The 21027-nt window shown below is 45.4% G+C and overlaps 2 protein-coding genes across 5 annotated transcripts in view; one reads left to right on the top strand and one right to left on the bottom strand.

Annotated features, from left to right (window-relative positions):
* FAH (fumarylacetoacetate hydrolase) overlaps positions 1–909 on the top strand; it is a 33690-nt gene extending 32781 nt beyond the window's left edge. For both annotated transcript variants that reach the window (XM_032176222.2, XM_032176223.2), the window contains exon 15: positions 686–909. In XM_032176222.2, the coding sequence (XP_032032113.1) occupies positions 686–765 (80 nt within the window). In that variant the 3' untranslated portion in view covers positions 766–909. The remainder of the gene's footprint in view (positions 1–685) is intronic.
* Positions 910–10075: 9166 nt separating this feature from the next.
* The window catches only part of CTXND1 (cortexin domain containing 1), a 194844-nt gene continuing 183892 nt past the window's right edge, over positions 10076–21027 (bottom strand). For 2 of the 3 annotated variants that reach the window (XM_058427833.1, XM_058427834.1), the window contains exons 4-5: positions 18171–18322; positions 14138–16596 (exon numbers count right to left, since the gene is read on the bottom strand). In XM_058427833.1, the coding sequence (XP_058283816.1) occupies positions 16352–16531 (180 nt within the window). In that variant the 5' untranslated portion in view covers positions 16532–16596; positions 18171–18322 and the 3' untranslated portion in view covers positions 14138–16351. Of the gene's footprint in view, positions 16597–18170; positions 18323–21027 lie in introns of all 3 variants that reach the window. The other variant, XM_032175149.2, reaches the window with a different exon arrangement.

Genomic DNA, 21027 nt, shown 5'->3' with positions numbered 1-21027 from the left:
GCTTCAGGCTAATTGGCAGAGCGAGGATTTGAACCCAAATCCATGTGGGGAGAGTTGACACTGTATTAGTCTGTTTTCACACTGCTGATAAAGACATACCTGAGGCTGGGTAATTTATAAAGAAAGAGAGGTTTAATGGACTCACAGTTCCACATGGCTGGGGAGGCCTCACAATCATGGTGGAAGGCAAAAGGCACGTCTTACATGGTGGCAGGCAAGAGAGAATGAGAACCAAGTGAAAGGGGAAACCGCTTATAAAAACATCAGCTCTCGTGAGACTTCTTCACTACCATGAGAACAGTATGGGGGAAACCGCCCCATGATTCAATTATCTCCCACCGTGTCCCTCCCACAACACATAGGAATTATGGGAGCTATAATTCAAAATGAGGTTTGGTGGGGGACACAGCCAAACCATATCAGCCATAGGAAAGCTGTTGAGCCTTACAGTGCCTCTGAGGATCCCTGGCTGTGGGGTGGGCCCAGGCTGTAGTGCAAGGGCTCCTGCGTGTGACTCTGCCCAGCTTCTGTGGAGGGTTACTGTGTTTAAGATATGTGTGTGTGATTCTGATGGCACCTTCCTGCCTCGGGCCAGCTGTGTGCTGACGGGCACTGCCGCTGCCTAGGTGTTGGTTCCGGTGAGCCCAGCAACTTTGTGACTGATCCTTGTCCTCCTCTGTTCCAGGGTACTGCCAGGGGGATGGTTATCGCATCGGCTTTGGCCAGTGTGCTGGAAAAGTGCTGCCTGCTCTCTTGCCATCGTGAGATTTTCTCTGCTCTTCTGGAAACAAAGGGCTCAAGCACCCCTTTCAACCCTGTGACTGGGGTCCTCCCTCGGGCTATAGGCCTGGTCCTGCACTCAGTTGACAAATAAAGCCATTGTGCTCTGAGGCCTGCACTGCCGCAGAAGCAGCTGTGTCCACTTATGATCGTGATTTGATCCAGTGGGTCAAGGTGTGTAAAGCCTCCCTGTCAGATATTCATTAATATGTTTTCTCACTCTTATTTGTGAGGTCAGGGGTCTTTGTGGGGTTTTCTTATTATACATCCCAGGCCTCCTGGTATTCCATGGAATATGAAAAGAGACTGGCCCCTGTAGTAGTCAGGGTTCTCCAGAGAAATAGAACCACGGGGAAAGAGATCGATCGATCGATCGATTGATTTTAAGCAAATTGGTTTGTGGGATCCTGGAGGGTGGCAGGTCCAAAACCTGCTGGGTGGGTTGCCGGCTGGAGACCCAGGGAAGAGCTGCAGTTTGAGTCTGAAGCAGTCTGCTCTCTAAATTTCCTCTTCCTCTGGGAAGTGAGTCATTGTTTGGTGAAGGCCTTCAACTGATGAGATGAGGCCCAGCCACACTGTGGGGGTCATCTGCTTTACTCCACTGATCTAAGTTTTATTTCACCTAAAAAATACTTTCTTAGAAACATGTAGAAAAATATTTGAGCAAATATTTGGGTACTTAGTCTAGCCAAATTAATACATAAATTTGCACATCACAGCACCCTACATGTCCAGTATTTCTTGGGGCTAACGGATGAGCACGTATGGGTTGTAGGCTTGGTTCATGGGCCCTGTGGCTGTGTCTCCACACTGTAAGCCTTGGGAAGAGCCTCCGAGTCATGGGTGTGCACCTGAACTGTGATGATGGCAGGAAAGGACCTAGCTTTTCACCTCTTGCAAGCCCACTAGAGTCAGGAGAGTGAGCTCTGCCCCATCTCTTCTGCCCCAATCCATTGCACACAGGCAGCCCTGGTTCTACCCTAGTTCCTTGGTGACTACAGCAGGGGAGGGTGCCCTGCGACCTTTCCTGGGCCTGATGAGCCTTATACCGGGGCCTAGGGGGATAGTTGAGTATTTAGAGCCCATCCGTCAGATCGCACCATTCATTCATTCACTCAACAAATCTTTATTGAGCACCTTCTATATGTTAAGTACTGTTCTAAGGATGAGAGGCACAGCAGTAAACAGAACAGCCCATTTGAAGCTTACATTCCGGTGGAAAGAGATAGACAATAAACAGATAAGGAAAAGACATGTGTTATGACAGATGGCAATAGGTTTTATGGACGATTGGGGGATGTGGATGCTATTATAAATGTGGTCAGAGAAGGCCTTAATCCCATAGTACATTTCTGCTAGAGAGCTGAAGGAGTGAGGGGAGCAGGCCAGATGGATACCTAGGGACAGAGTCCTCCACGCACAGGAATCGGCCCGTGCAAAGCCCTGAGGATGGAATATGCTTATCATTTCTAAAGAACAGCAAGGAGGCTGGTATTTCTTCCTTACGTAAAAGCAATCTGCGGTCAGGAAGGCTGGAGTTAGTATGGCAGCTCCACAGTGTCATTAAAGATACCTCTGCTCTGCCATCCTCAGTATGTGGTTTTCAGTCTCAGGGTTACCTCATGGTACAAAATGGCGGCTGGAGCTCCAACTAGTACATCTGAGTTCCAGGCCAGCAGAAGGAGACAACAAAGAGGTGAGGATTGGGAGGATGGAAGGGCAGAAGAGTCCTCCTTCCTCCTGAGTTAGGTCACTTTAAGCAGCTTTCCTGGTAGTCCCATACCACACATTTCTTACATTTCATTGATGAGAATTTGGTCACAAGGCCACACCTCATTACAAGAAAGCCTGGAAATGTAGTCTTTCATCTAAACACATTGCTTGCCCTGTGAAAATTAGTTTGATTGCCCTAAAAGAAGGGGAGAATGGATACTGGGGGACAATTAGTAGTCTCTGCTACACGCAGGCTGGGAAATACCATGCTCTGAGGCTGAACTGCTCCCCGCGGACTTTACTTCCTACAGCTATGCTCTAGGGCCATATTCTCCAGCGCTTTGCTGATTTCAGTGGAAATGCTGTATAGGGCAGATGTCAGCAGGATCTCCCAGACGCTACTCTCCAGATCAGTGATGCAAACACCTCTTTGAATTTGGAAGACCAAAGCCTTCCCCAGGATTTTTCTGAATTCCTGGGGCTTATGTTCCCAGGGCTACATCTGCTTCTGTTGACTCAGCTAAAACCCCTGCTCTCTAGGCTGTGTTCTGAGATTGTTCCTAAAGCCTTCTCTCCTTGTTCCTAAAGCCTTCTCTCCTGGCATCAACCCACAGGAGTGACTCATCTTTTTCTCAAAGCCCTCACCTGCACATGGATAAAAGGCCCTCATGCTCTGCACAGTAGGGCTTTACTGGAGATCTCTGGGTCATGGGCAAAGGTCACTTAAAATCATTATTAATCCGCTCGTTCCCACTGGCACCAGAGAATGCTGATGTCATCTGTTGAGATCACACGCTTATCCCCTTGTTGGGCATTTAATGCACTTAAAGGGCTTGGTGATGTTGGGAAAATCCAATGGACCTGCCCCAGATTCTGAAACACACACAGGGCAGAAAGAGCCAGAAACGTTCCTGGCACCAGATTCACTTAAGAAACCAAAATAATGGATGTTAATTCTGGGTCCAGCCTGGGCTTTACTTGGCAATTACTTTTCCTTAATCTTCAGCGACAAGAGCCTCTTTGTTTTACTGTCTCCAACTCCAGAAATGCTCACTGCCAGCCCCACATGACAAGTGACTTTAATGATCTTTAGTTTTGGAGATCTAATTTATTGAAACCTATCTGTGTGTAATAATATGAAATAGACAAAAATGACTTTCAGGGCCAAATTTCCTCTTTTTGACAGTGGTATTTTAAGGACTAGAAGCATTTTGACCAGATGAATGGAGCTTGCAGATGGGATGATGAGCATCTCAAGGCAGGTTGGCCATAGTTATCACTATATCTTCCTTATTAATTTGTATTCCATTTATACTTCCTGTTTTTAACTAGTGGCCCTTTCGGAATATGAATGGATGACTGTGAAAGTGAGAGTAGAGTTCATTTGAAACTTTACCTGACCAGGAGGAATCAGTCCAGAGGAGTTTCTGGCAAGATAGGGCCCACTGCAGGTTTTATTGTAGGGTGGCAAGGGAGCTAGGCTCAGGGCCACGCTACAGCCCTGGGCCAGGGCAGGCACTAGGGGTTCCAGGGGCTGGGAGCCCCTGTCCCTATTGCAGAGGGGAGTGGAGGAAGAGAAGCCTTGTTGCCCCCACCGTGGGACTTCTCTGTCCTGAGGCCTCTCACACACATTGGTTTACCTTTGAAACACTGTGCATAGAGAGCTCTCCGGAGGGTGAGTGTAGACTTGAACCAAGACAATGTTTGTGAGGACAAGGGAACTTTAGGGATTTTTTCTGCGTTTTTTTTTGTTTTGTTTTGTTTTTTAATTTTGAGAAAGGGTCTCACTCTGTCACCTAGGCTGGCATGCAGTGGCACAATCTTGGCTCACTGCAGCCTTGACTTCTCTGGCTCAGGTGATCTTCCCACCTCAGCCTCCCAAGTAGGTGAGACTACAGGTGCACACCATCACGCCCAGGTGATTTTTTGATTTTTTATAGAGATGGGATCTCACTCTGTTGCCCAGGCTGGTCTTGAACTCCTGTGCTCAAGTGATCCTCATGCCTTGGCCTCTCAAAGTCCTGGGATTACAGGCATGAGCCACCCTGCCTAGCAGTTTTGAGGCATAAAGTATCATAATTAATATTATCTCAAAGATTCCTGACACCAAAATGGATCTCAAAAGTGGTTCTATTTTCACATTTTTTCCCTTTCTTTAGTTTGGAAGCATATTCCTTTTAACAACCCCAGAGAAAGTAATGTGGCAGGGTTGTATCCCGAAGTACTAATTTGTTTTCTGTGTATCCCCTCTCTTTCTGTCCTCTCAGCAAGATTTCCAGGGCTGTGGGAGTATTTTGCTCTCCCTCCTCCTGCAGAGAGGCGGAAAGAAACTCATGGGAGATGGACCAAGACTGGATGCTTGCATGCAAGCCTGTTTTTGTTTTTTAAAATTTTGCTCTCGAAAACTAAATAAGGCTGAGGCCAGTCTTATTTTCAGACTGTTTGCCAACAGCACACCCAAAAGCTGGAGTGAAAAGTTCTTTCTTGAAGAGGGAATGGAGTAGCATGGCACATCTATTCCCGCCAAGGTCATGATCCCAGAAATAAACAGACGTTTGTTGTCTATGATGATTTGATCAATATCTGCCTTCATTGCATTTTCAGCTCCTTGAGGATAGTCTGCTTTTGCTTACTGAAAGTTCATCAGTACCTAGCACATAAGAGCCACTCAGTGTATACTCATTAAGTAAGTGAATGAATTCTAGGAGATCACCGGGAGCAGATTGTGTCTTATTGATAGGTCTACTTCTAGTATTTGCAGGGCCTAAGCTGAGAGTGCTCATGGAGTCTCAGTATTTAGGAGGTATAAACAAGCTGTACACTATTAAATAAAATACTTTCTATTCTCCTACCTAGATATGTTTGCTTTCATAATTGCAAAACAAACATATTTGCAAAGTGATGGATTTTATATGATTGAAAATTGGTAAAAGATACAACTAAACAATTATCACTGCACTTGAAGAAAGTTGATGGGATGGAAATGTTTGGATGAGCATTAAAGACATAAATTCATGAATTTTATACTTTATACATTTTTAAAATCAGACTTTATTTTTTACAATTTTTTTCTTTCTTTAATTTCATTAGGATCATTAATTATGCTCTCCTGAGCTTTTCATAGAATGTGTGTTTTATTGACAATATAAAAGATTAAAAAGTACATTGAATTATACTTCAGTTTACAAGAAGTAAATATCTTCATCAAAACTCCAAACTAAGTGTTAAAAATTGAAAAATTAAATTTTTCATATGCATTTTCAAAGTTAGTTTTCTTTGAAAATATTCAAAATTATTAATAATAAAAAGCGAGATACAACTTGTAATTAAAGAGCTTTGACATTTAATCTCAAAATTCTTTAAATCAAAATGAAATGTCTAAATTCATTTTTTGAAAATGTAATAAAATCTGTTGTGTTTTGTTTTTTGATATGGGGTCTCACTATGTTGCCCAGGCTGGCCTCAAACTCTTGGGCTCAAGGGATCATCCAGCCTCATCCATCTGAGTATCTGGAACTACAAGCGTGTGTCACTGCATCCAGCTCAAAAAAATTAATTAAATCTTATTAAATATATTTTATAAAAACAAAACTACTTTACAGTCTTAGTGTTCACTGTCCATTTAGTTGCCAAAGTAAAGAATTAGTATCACTCTTCGTTTAGGTTATGAGACCCGTGTGCCAACTAGGGCACATTTTGTGAGTCCCTTCAGAACCACAGATTGGAAATACAGTTTGATTTTAAAATTTTATAAAGTAGGTATGTAACTGATGAATTTATGTCTTTAATTCTCATCCGAACATTGACATCCCATCAACTCTCTTCAAATGCAATGATAATTAAGTTCAGTTGCCTATTTTACCAATTTTCAATCATATAAAAGCCAAAAAAGAAAAAAAAAGCAAGAAAGTGGATATTTGATATAAATGGGAAATGTCATTTGTTTGGGGAAGAGTCAATTACATTCTGGCTAGGAGGAAGCATGTAACAAGTTGAATAATCATTCCTTTCTCTTACCTAAGCACTTCCACTGACATGTCCACCTCAGGGTTGGACCTGCTACAGTCCTGCGTGGCATTCACACAGTCCCTTTCTTTTGAGGACACAGGGCAGGGATGTGAAGAACTCTTCTGGCTTGGACAGTATTACTCATATTTGCGGTACAGGTGGAGCTGCACCAACCTGAGGCCCAAGGAATAGAGGTGCTTGTATGAATTTGAACAAATTGATTTGTGTGTGTGTATCTGTTATAAGCTGGGCCCTCTGTGGCATGAGTTCCAAGGGAGCCCCCACTTCATACCTTACCCCAGCCTAAGGGCAATATTGCTTCTTTACCTCCATCTTTTGACCCCACACTGTCGCCGATATTTGTTGTGTAATAGCAGAGACTTGCTCATTTCACACAACTAGTGAGTGGCAGAGCTGAAACTGGATTCTAGAGCTTTCAGTCTTTAGGATAACTCTCCCCATTTATGGTCTAGTGGTATGTGGACTTTGATTTCGCCTGTGGAAGCAAGCTTCTCAAGGGCAGGGCTGTGCTCTACACATCTTTGTGTCCAAAGCCCCTGTTAGACAGTAGTTGCTTCTAAATGTGTGTGGCATTGTACTCACAAAGTTCCCCATTTCATGGCTATAAGCTCAAGCCAAACTCTTCTTTCAAATGATGTTAGTGCTGTATTTGGTAATCTAAGAGAAGAAAAAAGGAAAAAAAAAACATATGCACCAAGGATGGTCACTGAAGCACTATTTTTGTAGCCTAACTTTCAGCCTTCTGAATGTCATCAAGTCACTTAGCTTTCTGGGGTCTCTCTTCCCTTAATATATATTCATGGAAAGCCTGAGCTGCTGTCCTATCTCCAAAGTGAAACCCCATATCTCCCCACTTAATGGGATGACTGCCGTGAAATGGAGGTGGCTTCTAAGAGAGAGCGTAATCTTTTTTGGGGGTATATATTGACCAGCAGCCTCTGTATGGTCAGCTGAAGTATTCTCAATTCTGGGGTCCTCCTTATTTATGTAGATTAGGCAAGTGGACACTCCTTTCCTTGGAAAAAAGGTATAGTTGGTTATAACCAGGGTGCCCCTGTCTTTGGTGCAGAAGGGTGAAGAGGGAGTGGACCGAATTGCATAAGAAGTCCAAAGGATGTGAGGAACTAGTATTCCAATCCTCTCTCCTAAATAGTCAAAGTTAGAAAATTGGTTTGGGTGCACTTGTTGGGTCCTGACTGAGGTCTGTTGGCAGGAAGAACACCCAGGACCCTCTGCAGAGTCATCTCCCTTTGTCCCTCCAGATCTATTCTCCATCCTTCCCTGCCCTGCTCTTCGTGCCCCTGGAGGCTGATCTCGTTGGACAGCATCACCCGGGGTCATGCCCTCTGGCTGCTGGTTAAGATTGGCCAGTGGAGGTGCAGGCAGTGGAGGTGCAGGCAGAGGTTGGAATATAGAGGGATAAAGCAGCAGAGAGCATCATCCTCCTTACTCTTTCCCTGCTGAGCCATGGTTTGGGCAGTGGCTGTGTCCTACTACATCCTACTGCTCCTGTGGGCAACATAACCACAGTCTTTGCTAGATTCTGATGCCACTGTTTTCTCCCCAAGCAAGGGGCAGTAATGGATTCTTATCATTGTTAACCCTGGATTAATCACCAACCCTTACTGATTCTCTTTACCTTGCCTGTCCCTCTGAAAATTGTCCCCAAATTAAACCCTCTTCACTGAACCTTTTGAATTTGCCACTTAAATCTTGATGAATAAAGTCATTGGTATTAAGGGTGAGAATTGGACCCGTGGAGTGAGGGCTATTATTGTAGAAGTGGCCCCATGGAAGCCCTTGGAACTGCCTCTTTGTGCCAAAATAGTAAACCAAAAGCAATACTGCATCTTCAGGACAATTGAATTGTGCCCCCATCAAAGACTTGAGAGATGCAGGACAGGTGGGTCTAATCACATCACTATTTAAGTCACCTGTCTGGCTTATGCGAAAGTCAGGTGGGTCCTGGAGAATGACTACAGATTTTCATAAACACAATCAGGAATTGATGCCATTTCAGGAGTTGTTCTGGATGTGGTATCTTTATTAGAGAAGATCTGCTCAGCCCCTGACACCTGGTACGCACCTGGTATTGTGCCTGGTGACTAGAACAGTAATTCTCAAAGGGTAGTCCCTGGATTAGCAGCTTCAGCATCACCTTGGAACGTGTTTGATGTACAGTTTATAGAACTCCACTGAAGACCACCTGAATTAAAAATTCTAGGGGCTTACCAGCTGTGTTAGAACAAGTCGTCCAGGTGATTCCAATCCATACTGAAGTTTGAGAACTGTCATATTAGAAATAGTTTCCATTGCATCACAATCAATACAGACAATCAGAAGGAGTTCACCTTCACCTGTTAGAAGACTGTGGCACACCCTAAATGCATTACCTCAGGGATCTGCCAATTCTCCTGGTCTCTGTCATATTATATGAGACCCTTATCATCTTGACAGCCCATAGAACTTTATGATTGCCTGCTACATTGATAACATTATGCTAATTGGATCTGGTGAATGAGGACAGCAAGTGCTGTACTGCCACATGCTTGCCAGAGAGGGGAAGAAAACACATGTGGAGGTTCAGTGACCTGACACATTGATGAAACTTCTTGGGTTCTAGCAGGCTGAGGCCTGTTGGAATATCCCCACTAAGATGAGAAACATGTTGCTTCACCTTGTGTCTTCCACTATGAAGAATGAGGCTCAGCAGTTGATGGATCTCTGGATTTTTGAGGCAATGTATAGAACATTTGTGTGTGTGTCTGATGGATTTACTGGTTACATCATAAGATTGCTGGTTTTGAATGGGGCCCAGAATAATACAGGGCTCTAGAAAAGGTATATCCAGACTGTGATGAAAGCTACTCTGCCATTTGGACCTTAAGATCAGCAGATCCAATAGTGCCAGAAGTGTCTGTTGCAAATGGGGGTGCTGTACGGAATTCCTAACCATCTCCGATAGGAGAATCACAGCATTGACCCAACTGAACAGGATGGGAAGAGAGGGTCCAAGGCAATCTTGGGGAGATATGTGTGACAAGACAGCTTTGAAGGGGCCCTGGGTGTCAAGATATTCAAGAGCCATCTAAATGCCTATCAGAGGGCATCCACTGCAGAAAAGACTCTCAACGATCAGCTGGATAAGATGACCCAACCTGGGGGTGTGAGCCTCTTCCTCTGTCTATCTGGTGTTTGCTCAATGACATCATGAACAAAGTGACCGTAGTGGAAGGGATAGAGGCTATCAACACTATGGGCTTTCCCTTGCAAAGGTTCATTGGTTTCCGTAACTTCTGGATATGTAGACTTCTAATGAATGAGACCAATGCCAAGCCCCTGATATGGCACCATTCCCAGAGATGGGTGGTGGGAGATAGACCAACCACTTACTTGGTAGCAGGTTAATTACACTGAGTCCCTTTCATCATGAAGGGCAGTAGGAATAGACACATATTCCAGATATGGATTTGCCATCCCTGTCCCTCCCTGCCATTTGTGGTGTTTCATTCTGTTCGTTTTGTGCTGCTAAAACAGAGTAACACAAACTGGGTAATTTATAATGAATAGAAATTTATTTGGCTTACAATTATGGAGGCTGCAAAATCCAAGATCAAGGAACCAGCATCTGGTGAGGACTTTCTTGTTGCATCATAAACATGGTGGAAGGAATCACATAGGCAAGAGAGAAAAGAGGACCAAACACCCCCTTCATAACAAACCTACTCTCGAGATAACAGCATTAATCCATTCATTCCACCCTCATGGCCTAATCACCTCTCACTGGGCCCCAAATCTCAACACTGTTGCATTGGGAATCAAGTTTCCAACATATGAACTTTGGGGGACACATTCAAACCACAGCATATTCATCTCAGCATATCCCACAGACATGGCCTTTAACCAAGAAACCTTAGGTTTTGTGGGTTTGGAAATCTCTAGTGACCAAGAGGAACTGCTTCAACCAGGGAATATAGTTATGGGTCTGTTAAATTGGAAGATGATCTTGTGCCATCTGGGGCTCCTTATGTTGAAACATTGGCAGAGAAAGAGATCACTGCACTGTCAGGGTGGTTTACCCCAATATCCAAGGGAAAGTGGGGTTTCTGCTACACAATAGGGGCAAGAAGTACTAGCTTTGGAACCTGGGATTCGCTAGGGCACTTGGTACTCCCTGTATCCCTTGTCCTCATTCTGTAAGCCTGAGGTGGGGGCATGAAATTAGGTTTCTAACAGGCTCCCCAGAGATGCCAATGCTGTCCATCCGTGGACCACAGTTTGAGTAGTGTTGCCCTAGAGCACCTGTTATTCTTTCTGATAATTTTACAGAGCTTCCAGGTGAGATCTTCAAGGTCTCTTCATGTTCTTTAGGAATCTGTGGATACTGTGGCAACTCAGTGAAGACAGCGCACCAAGAATTTGAATCCTCTGTGGGTGAAGGTTTGGGTCATTCCACCAGATAAAATTCTCCAACAGCTAAGGGACTGCCAGAAGGTAGAGGGGCTATGGAATGGGTGGCGGGAGAACAAGACTACAGTTACCACTCTGGGTCCCATGACCAGCCACAGGAGGGGGCACTAGTAGTTGTGCTTTACAGGAAGTCTTCCACTTACCCAGGAGTGGCTACATGATGATTTAAGTTGCAGGTGGGAGTGGGACTAAATTGCTATCACCCCCAGACAATATGGCGGCTGGTGAGATTTTATGTTTCCCCTGTGCTGAGGACAAAATGTTTTTCTCCCATCTAAGCAAAGTTTGTGAATGGCTGCTAAGTGGTAATAGGGTGAATTGTGCTGGTTTTTCTTCTTTTGCTCCAGTGTGCTGCCTATGTGGACCGTATTACCCAGGGTCCCCTGACCTTTAGCTTATGTTGTTTTTGGCCAATGGAAGACCCAGACAGGAGATTGGAGGGCAGGAGGCAAGAGGTCAAGGTATTTATTCCCCCAGCTCTCTTCCTACTGAGCTGCAGTGGGTGCAGGAGTTTTGATCCTCTAGCTGTGGCCAGGGCTTCCATTAGGTGACTCCTTCTCCATGGCTATAGCTCTCCCTGGGTTCTAGATCCTTCTCCTTGTCTCTCTAGGCAAGAGATGGTAATAGTTTGTGGCCTGCCTGTCCCTGGGTAGTTTGTTTTTGTTTTTTATTTTTAGAGACAGCGTCTCTCTCTGTCGCCCAGGCTGGAGTGCAGTAGTGTGATCCTAGCTCATTGTAACCTCAAACTCCTGGACTCAAGTGATCCTCCCACCTCAGACTCCTGAGTAGCTGGGACTATAGGTGTGCAACACCACAGCCAGGTAATTTTTTTTGAATTATTTTATTTTTTGTAGATAAACAGATTCTTGCTTATGTTGCCAGGCTGGTTTCAAACTCCTGGGCTCAAGCAATCTGTCTGCGTTGGCCTCCCAAAGTGCTGAGATTACAGACATGAGCTACCTTGCCCAGCCATCCCTGGGTGTTTTCCTGTTCCCTGTTGTTTTCCATACCCTTGCCCAACCTCTGTAAATATTCTTTCATTAAACTATCTTCAATCAGTGCTTCGTGTGTGCCATCTCTTTCCTGCCAAGACACTGAAAGGTCCCAAGGAGAATCCTCCTAAAGGGAGAGAGTCTTTGCTGATGACCATCAAGCTCATAAGTAAGAGCTGGTGTGGCTGAGGCTGTGTGTCCCTCTGGACACAGGCAACCTGTCTTTGTGCTATGACTGGACAGAATAGCTGGGCACATGGATGTGGACCCAGATAACTCTGTTTGGGCACCTCTCCACAGGCTGGGCCACAGGACATTGCGGGTGGTCATTGATCATGCATGGCAGAACCAGTCCTCAACAGCAAGACCTAGGGATATGAAACCACACTAGTGGACACACCAAACTTTGCAGTTCTCTTCACTTGGTGTTTGAAAGCAGGACCAGCCACTTTTGGACTGATTTAGCCTCTAAAGTTCTGGAAATTTAATGAGACAGGGAGACACTGCTCTTTCAACTCGATAAGAACATGTAGACATTTCAGCAACAAATTGGAAAAAAATGAAATAGCTATGATTGGAATGATATGCCAGGATGCTAAAGCTAGGGCCCTACTATACATATCCACCTGTCTGAGCATCCTTAGGGGCCACATTTCTTCTAGTGACCATCACTCTGAACTCTTGGTTCTGCATATTTCTGCTACCCCACTTGTCTCTGGGACTGTTGGCCCCTTCCAGATTGTATTTCCCTACGTGACCCACCACCGAGGTGTCTTCATTGTCCCAAAGACCACTGCTGCAGAGTGGATCATTTATCAGACTTTAGAGAGGGCTTGGGGCAACATGAAGGGAGTGTAGCTGAGCACAATACAAGCAACAACTTAAAACCGGCCACTAGGCACCATTGCCTGGAAAACCCACCAGCCATTCTCTGCTTTGGAGAGTTCCTCTCCAGCCTGTGTTCTCCTTAAGTCCTGGGTTGTGGCCACCTTCACAGGCCTCCCATTCTCTAAATGCTTTTCATTTCTTCTCTGCCAACTTCTAGCCTTCAAGACTTCCGTGCATTTCTTTTGCCGATCAGTTTGTCTTTCTATCCACAACCCCAAAGTTCATCTCAGCTTACCAGAAACGAGTTGAGACACTCTGATCACAAAGGACCATCTCCTCTATGCTTCAGCAGCATAATGCAACAACTGAAGCCTGAGATTCCATTTGCTTTTTTCTCCTTAATATGATCCAGTTCTTAGACAGGTCTCCCTCCCCCATGTGCTCCACGTGTCTCTTAGATGGAGGGAGTGTACTATAAATATTTATTCTCCCCTGTCCTAAGCAAGCTGCCCGCCTTCATCATATCTATCTCGATCTTTCTTTTTTTGCTTGGAACATGTATAATAGGGAAAATGGAAGAAATCCAAATGTTTAATAATAGGAGTCTACATAATTATATGTATATATGTGCACTAGATGTCATGTTTTATGGCCATTAAAATGACAACTGTGAAGAATGTAGCAGCAACATGAAAGTATACTTTTGATGTAATGTTAGGAGAAAGAGTATGATATAAAATTATGTAGCAGATCATCTATACGAAAAAAAAATTTTGCATGAGGACAATGATTAGAAGGGAATATATGGACACAAAATGAAAATTGCTGTTTTTTGGAGGCTTGGGTTGGGAGTGCTTTTTATATTTTCCACCCTTCCTGAAATGTTACTATTTCCCATTGCCATCAAACAAGAGTCAACAGATAAGGTGAAACCCATTAGCAAATCTAAGTGTGGAAAAGAATTAATTAGGACCAACGGATTCTCAGGCAGTGCTTCTAAACTTTAACGTGCATATAAACCACCTAGGGAATCTTGCTAATGTACATTCTGTTCGTAGGTCGGGAAGGGGCTGTAAGTTTGGGTTTCTAACAAGCTCCTCAAGTATTGCAGAGGCTGTTTGTCCTTCAACCACAGTTTAAGTTGCACTGCCCTGGAGCACCCTCTTTTTCACCCCTGAGGGTTCTAAAGTGTGTCCAGGGGAGGTCTGGAAGACCTTTTCTTGTTCCTCGGGTCTGTTATTAGCTGACTGGGAGTTCGTTCTAGTTTGCCTTGTAAATGCATGCTGATGAGCTTTTCACAGAAATGCCTGGCTTCTCAAGAAGGCTGCTGCTGCTGAACCTGAGGCAATGCACAAGGCTTTTGCTTTAGATCCTCCCCATTATACAGGGCCTTCCCTGCATCTTGGTTCACTGCCTTTGCCAGCTGTCCCTTTATGCATTCCACAATAGTGGGGATAGGGGTGGGTAGGAGAGGGGTAGGAGAGGGATGACAACTGGATATCCCCTGAAATGCTGCCTGAAGAGCTGTGGCCTTGTCCACATTCAGGGGTCACCTAGTAGTGATAGTGCTTTGGAACCCATTTTCCAGGTGGCCTGGGCTGTGGTGGGGACTAATGGCTGGGAGGCAGACAATGAGAAAGAAGTCTTGAGCTTCTTCACAGCTGCAGGTCTCTTGGATGGGGATGGAAGGCCACACCTTGGAGGGATAGAATAAATGCACTCAGAGGAAGGGGAGCTCAGGTGCTCTCGTTTAACTTCGTATCATGTTATGGGAAAACTGATGACAAAGGCAATTATGTAAATTGGTAGACACCACATCCCTTGAGGTCAGGTGCTGGGGAAGGCTGCTGTGAGTATCCCTCTGACCAAGTGGTTCTGGCTGGGGGATTTGGCCTGTAGGAAGCAGCCCTCAGAAGTTGAGAAAAGCTGAGGGTTCCAGGCTCTGTAGGGGCAGGAGGCACCCAGAACCTCTGCTTCTCCCAGCTAAGACCCCTGGCTTCTCCTGGGGTGGTGAATTCAAGAACATTCATGTTTGCCCATGTTCTCTCATTTCATCCTCACAACAACCTTGTGAGGTAGATGTTATTCCCTCACTTTACAGATGAGGAAATTGGGGCTCAGAGAGGCTGAGTGAGTTATTTGGGGTCCTATAACAAGGAAGTAGAGGAATTGGGACTTGGGTCCAGTTTTGTAGGCTCTGCTCTAATAATTTTGCTGCAAGGTCATAGATGTAGGTGCTGGAGCGGGAGTGGGGGTCGAGGGCAGAAACAAGTGGGAGGAGGGAGGGCCTGAGAAGAGCCATCATCGATGACTTCTTCCTTGCCCCCCAACTCCGACTATAGCACATTTATAGCATATTCACTCCCCTTTCTGTCCTGTCGTTCACATGAGGTATATGCAAAAAATAAAAATTTGAAAATGACAAGGCTTTTCCTATCTTACAATGAGGAAACTGAGGCACTGGGAGGTGAAGTGACTTGCTCAAGGTCACATTGTAACCTGACTGGTAAATGCAGGACTAGAACCCAGGTCTCCCCATTCAATATTCATCTCATGGACTGTGCACCCTCAAAAAGGGTACTAGGTGAAATAATTTTGTGTGAGGAAAAAATAGTGAAAAAAATTAAAAGTGCAACCAAAGCAGATGATTTTTTAACCATGACCTACCCAACCAATGGGATGCCCTTCAGTACTCAAACTGGCAGCTAAGAAGAGTGTCTGATGTAAAGGGGAAGTATTCATGCTATCATACGAGGCAATACAACATCATGCATAGAGTATGAATTTGACTAAAAAATACAAGTAAAAAGGCTGGAAGAAAATATATCAAAATGGTGGTTTCTGGGAGGTGGGATCATAAGTGTTATTTCCTCCCCCTTTCTTTCTATTTATCTGCATTTTCCTAAGTTTCTAAAATGTACATTTTATTTATAACAGGAAAAATATATCCCTCTATATTTTAGTTTAAAAAAATACTGCTTGGAAGCAGCCCATATCCTGTGCCTTTCGTGAAATTTCAGGTGAGACTCCCTCAACCCACTATCTCCCCTCACTGCCACACCATTGCTAGTCCATGGCGAGGGGGCTGGGGTTCAGGCGGGACCTCTCGGTTGGGAGCCTTCATGTGCTACTTTGCATTTTAAAGACAGAGAGTCTCCTCAAGACAATACCACTGTTGTGTGATGGATGGGGGGTGTCTGTTGCTGGATCCAGTTCCAAAAGGTGCCCAGGAGCCTGGAAAGGTGACTACCCTGTCATCTCACAGGGACTCCCCACACTGGAACCCCAGCCTCCTGGGTCCTGGTCCAGGGCTCTTTTCCCCTGGCTGCTCCATGGTTGCGACACCCATGGCACCCGGGCATTCCACGCTGGTGCTCGAGGGAGGGCTGAGAGGGCTAAGCTGCACCTTCTCCTTCCCTGGGTGGCCAGATTCATTCCTTGCCTCTTCTGGGGTGGCAGGCTGGCAGGGGACACACGGGTGCATCCTGGGGCACAGCCACCCGCAGAACACCAGGTCCAGTCTCCACAGCCGCTGCGCCTCAGTCGTCCAGGTGCTGCTCCTCCCAGGTGGACGTGGGGATGGCGCTGTAAGGGTCCATGATGACCTTGGCACAGCGGATGATCATCACGACAAGGAAGAGGCAGAGGAAGACGAAGCAGGCCAAGGTCAGCCCTTTGTCCACGTCGACATAGACGGGCTCGGGCGTGGGCTCCTCCATCTCGCGGCAGCGACTGCGGGCTGCTCCTCCTCCGCCTCGGGCTTGACTGGTACCATTTTCCACCCCTGCAGAGACAGCCACAGCAGTGGGGAAGGAGGGGCGTAGTCACGTGCCTGGGGTGATTGCAGGGCACCAACCTCTGCTCCCTCTTATCTGCTACCCCTGCACCGAGAGCTTGCTGCTCAGACCACCCTGCAGGAGGGTAGGAGGGGATGGGTACACATGGACCCACACGGTCACAGCCCGAAACCTTGTAGGTAACCAGAGTCTCTAACAGGGTGTAGCCAGTGCCTCCCCAGACTGGGGCAGGGGAGGTGACAGATGAGTCCCAGCAGGCGTGGGACTAGGGTGGGGCTGAGGGTTGGGTGGGGATAGAGGCCCTGCAGCTGCCTCCACTCCATGAAACCCTTTAGAAAGGCAGTTAGGATAATGCTTTTCATTTAGCCAAGCCACTATCTGAGGGTGATCTGAAAGCATTCCAAAAATTAGGTAATTATTATATACATGCATATATTTTAGAGACAGGGTCTCACTCTGTCGCTCAGGCTGGAGTGCAGTCGCACAATCATAGCTTACTGCAGCCTCCAACTCCTGGCTCAAGCAATCCTCTTGCCCCGGCCTCCCAAAGCATTGAGATTACAGGTGTGAGCCACTGTGCCTGGTCTATTATGTTTTTTAAAGCATAAGAACCTAGATTTCAAATGAAACCTATTGTGGAAAACCACAGAGGAACAGCCTGAGGAGGGGCTGCTGTCATGGAAGACAGTGAGAGGCCTGGAGGGTCTAGATCCCCTTCCCTGCTGCAGATCCTCACAGGGACTCTCCAGAGACTCCTGCTGAGGCCAGCACATGGTCTGAAAACTAAGTATGATGGGAAGAACAATTCTGGCAGTCACATGGAAGAGTCCCAGCTCTGCCACCGCCCTGCAGGGCAGCTCTTGACAGCTCTCAATTATTGTTAGGACTCCAGCGGTAGTGCCTACACTGACACATCACTCATTCATCTTGGGATGGTTCGCCAACTTCTCTGGGTCCTAATTTCCTCCCTGCTGAGGACAGGTGGCCATACCTGCTTCACAGGGATGTGACGACCAAATGCACAGTCCCTGGCTCCAGTGGATGGTCAGTACATACTTTGAGTGAACTGGGAGCTCGAGGAGCTGGCTAGGAGGGGGCAGGCAGCTCCCCAAGTTCAGCTGCCAGGGACAGCTTTAGGAGGAGGGCGGGCTGCTGCTCCCTCTCCCCATACATAGCATTCGTCCCCATCCTTATCCCTGAACTTGTGGAGTGCTTGAGCTCTACGCTGTGCTTCACGTTCTGTTTGTTATTTAAAGCTCATGATACTCCTGGAAGCAAGTTACCCAGGCATTAATAGGCCCATTTTATAAATGTGGAAACTGAGGCACTGAGCAGGGAAATGACGTATCCAAGGTCCCACATCCCACACCCTAGGTCCCTACATGTCTCTGCCTCCTGTAGTGGGGCTCCATCTTCCCCACCCACTCTGGAGCTTCAGGAAGATACCTGTGTGTGCAAGCTTGGAGCCCGCTGGCTGGGGAATATCTGTAACCACAGTCAACCATGCCTTCCCCTCTCTTAGACCTTGTCTCAGCCCTCACCACTCTCGGGGGACACTGACCTGCTGACTGGAGTGGTCACCACTTCATAAGGACCCTGGCTGTTCCAGGAGGCACGGGGAGCAGTCAGGCATCATGGAGGTCGCCCAAGGAGAACAGTGGCCTTTCACTGAGAACAGGCACTGTGCTGGCTGGTGGGGGTGCTGGAGTGTGACTGTAAGAGAAAGGGAAAAAGAAGACTAGTTATTTCCTGAGATGCCCAGCCCCAGATTTGATGTGGACTTGCCTGGGTGCTCCTCCCTGGCGTGGGGGTGGGAGCTGCCACACTCTGTTGCTTGATGTTGATTTCTTCTCTCTTTTTAAAATATAAACAACTTTCACGCCTGTAATCCCAGCACTTTGGGAGGCTGAGGTGGGAGGATTACTTGAGCTCAGGAGTTCGAGACCAGCATGGTGAAATACTGTTTCTACAAAAAGTACAAAAAAATTTAGCCGGTCGTGGCGGTGCACGCCTGTAATCCCAGCTACTCAGGAGGCTGAGGCAAGAGAGTCACTTGAACCCGGGAGGCAGAGGTTGCGCCGCTGCACTCCAGCCTGGGTGACAGAGCAAGACTGTGTCTCAAAAAAAACTGTATATAAATATATATATATATATATATGTATATACACACACACATATATATACACACACACACGCACACACACACATATAGACATAAACTTTAAAAAATGTGGCCACATACACATAACATAAAATCTACCATCTTGACCATTTTAAAGTGTACAGTGGCATTTATGTGTACTGTTCAGTGGCATTAAGTACATTCACACTGTGGTGCAGCCATTGCTGCCATCCATCTCCAGAACTCTTCATCTTGCAAAACAAACTGCCCTCATTAGACCATAACTCCCCACTCCCCTTCCCCCAGTCCCGGGCAGCCACCATTCTACTTTATGTCTCTATGAATTTGACTGCTCTACATACTTCATATAAGTGGAATTGTACAGTATTTATCTTTTTGTGACTGGCTTATTTCATTGTGCATAATGTCCTCCAGCTTCATCCATATTGTAGCATGTCAGAATTTCGTTTTTTTTAAGGTCCAAATAATATTCCATTGTATATATATATATACCACATTTTGTTTATCCATTTTTTCATGAATGGACACTCAGATTGTTTTCACCTTTTGGCTGTGTAAATAGTGTTGTTATGAATGTGGGTGTACAAATCTCTCCTTGAGACTCTGCTTTCAATGCTTTGGGGTATATAAGCAGAAGTGGCATTGCTGGATCATATGGTAATCATGTTTTTAACTTTTTGAGGATTAAATTGAACATTTGGCGTAATTAATAGTTGTACACTTTTCAAAACTCAAAAAGCACAAAAAGAAAACAGTCAAAGCAGTGTTTTTACTACCCCTCTCCCCAGCCATCTAGTTCATCTCCAGAGAGGAAGCTACTGTTATCAGGTCTTTATACATCCTTCTAATCTGGAGATATTTTATTCTTATACAGGAAAATATGTATGTTTATGTATTTGTTTTTCAAACAAATGCAAGCCTATTATATAAACTGTTCCACATCTTTTAAAATTTAACATATCTTGGAGATTATTTGATGTCAATACATAGAAGGTTGCCTCTTTCTTTTTAATGGCTCTATTGTATTTTGTTGTATGGATGTCCCATAGTAAATTCAACCATTCTTCTATCAGTTAGACAGGATTTCCAATCTTTTGTTTTTCATGTATTGATGGAGCAAATGTCCTTGTAGCAATGTCATTTTGCACATGTCTGAGTATGTCCGTAATTAAATTCCTTCAGGTGAAACTGCTGTGTCTAAGGATAAATTCATTTTTTTTTTTTTTTTTTTTTTTTTTTTTTTTGAGACGGAGTCTCGCTCTGTCCCCCAGGCTGGAGTGCAGTGGCGCATCTCGGCTCACTGCAAGCTCCGCCTCCCGGGTTAACGCCATTCTCCTGCCTCAGCCTCCCGAGTAGCTGGGACTACAGGCGCCCGCCAACATGCCCGGCTAAAGTTTTTTTTTTTTGTATTTTTAGTAGAGACGGGGTTTCACCGTGTTAGCCAGGATGGTCTCGATCTCCTGACCTCGTGATCCGCCCGCCTCGGCCTCCCAAAGTGCTGGGATTACAGGCTTGAGCCACTGCGCCCGGCCAGGATAAATTCATTTTAATTCTGATTGATATTATTATTCTTGGAGGTTGTACCTATGTAAGCTTCCATTGGCAAAGGTTGTGAGGCACAGTTGTCCTATAGTTGAAACCAGCCCAATTGTCCCATAGAACTGATATTTATGGTTTTTTTGAATAAACATAGAAATTGACCCTCCCAGTCTTAAAACTTGAAACTTACATTTGTCTCATCTCAGTTTTTTCCTTAGAAAACTGACTCTCAGGCAAGGGACTGAAATGCACCAGATCCTGGCATCCAGACAATGAGACACTAGACCCCTTGTTCATCTTCCTTACTCTTCCTTACCTTCCTAGTCCAACTTTTCCACATTCTTTCCCTAGTCTATAAACCCCCAATTTTAGTCAAACCCCCAATTTAGGGGTTTACTCTATAAACCCCCAAATTTAGTCTTTCCCTAGTCTATAAACCCCGAATTTGAGGAGATGGATTTGAGACTTATCTCCCATTCTCCCAGTTGACATCATGAGAATAAAAAGCCTTCTTCCCTGGGAATACTCATTGTTTCAGTTACTGGCTTTCTGTACAGTGAGCAACAGGACCCACACCAACCTCCTGGTGTTTCAGTCACACAATCTTGATAACCGAGTTATCCTTTATTTTTGCCAATTGGAAAGAAGATGCTACAACATCTTATAGCAAACATTTTCAAGCACACAGAGAAGTTGCAAGAATTATACAGTAAACAAATATATAATCACCACCTAG

Source organism: Hylobates moloch, unplaced genomic scaffold (genome assembly GCF_009828535.3).
Source record: "Hylobates moloch isolate HMO894 unplaced genomic scaffold, HMol_V3 SCAFFOLD_14, whole genome shotgun sequence".
Classification (NCBI taxonomy): domain Eukaryota; kingdom Metazoa; phylum Chordata; class Mammalia; order Primates; family Hylobatidae; genus Hylobates; species Hylobates moloch.
This window is presented reverse-complemented; position numbering and strand designations above follow the sequence as displayed.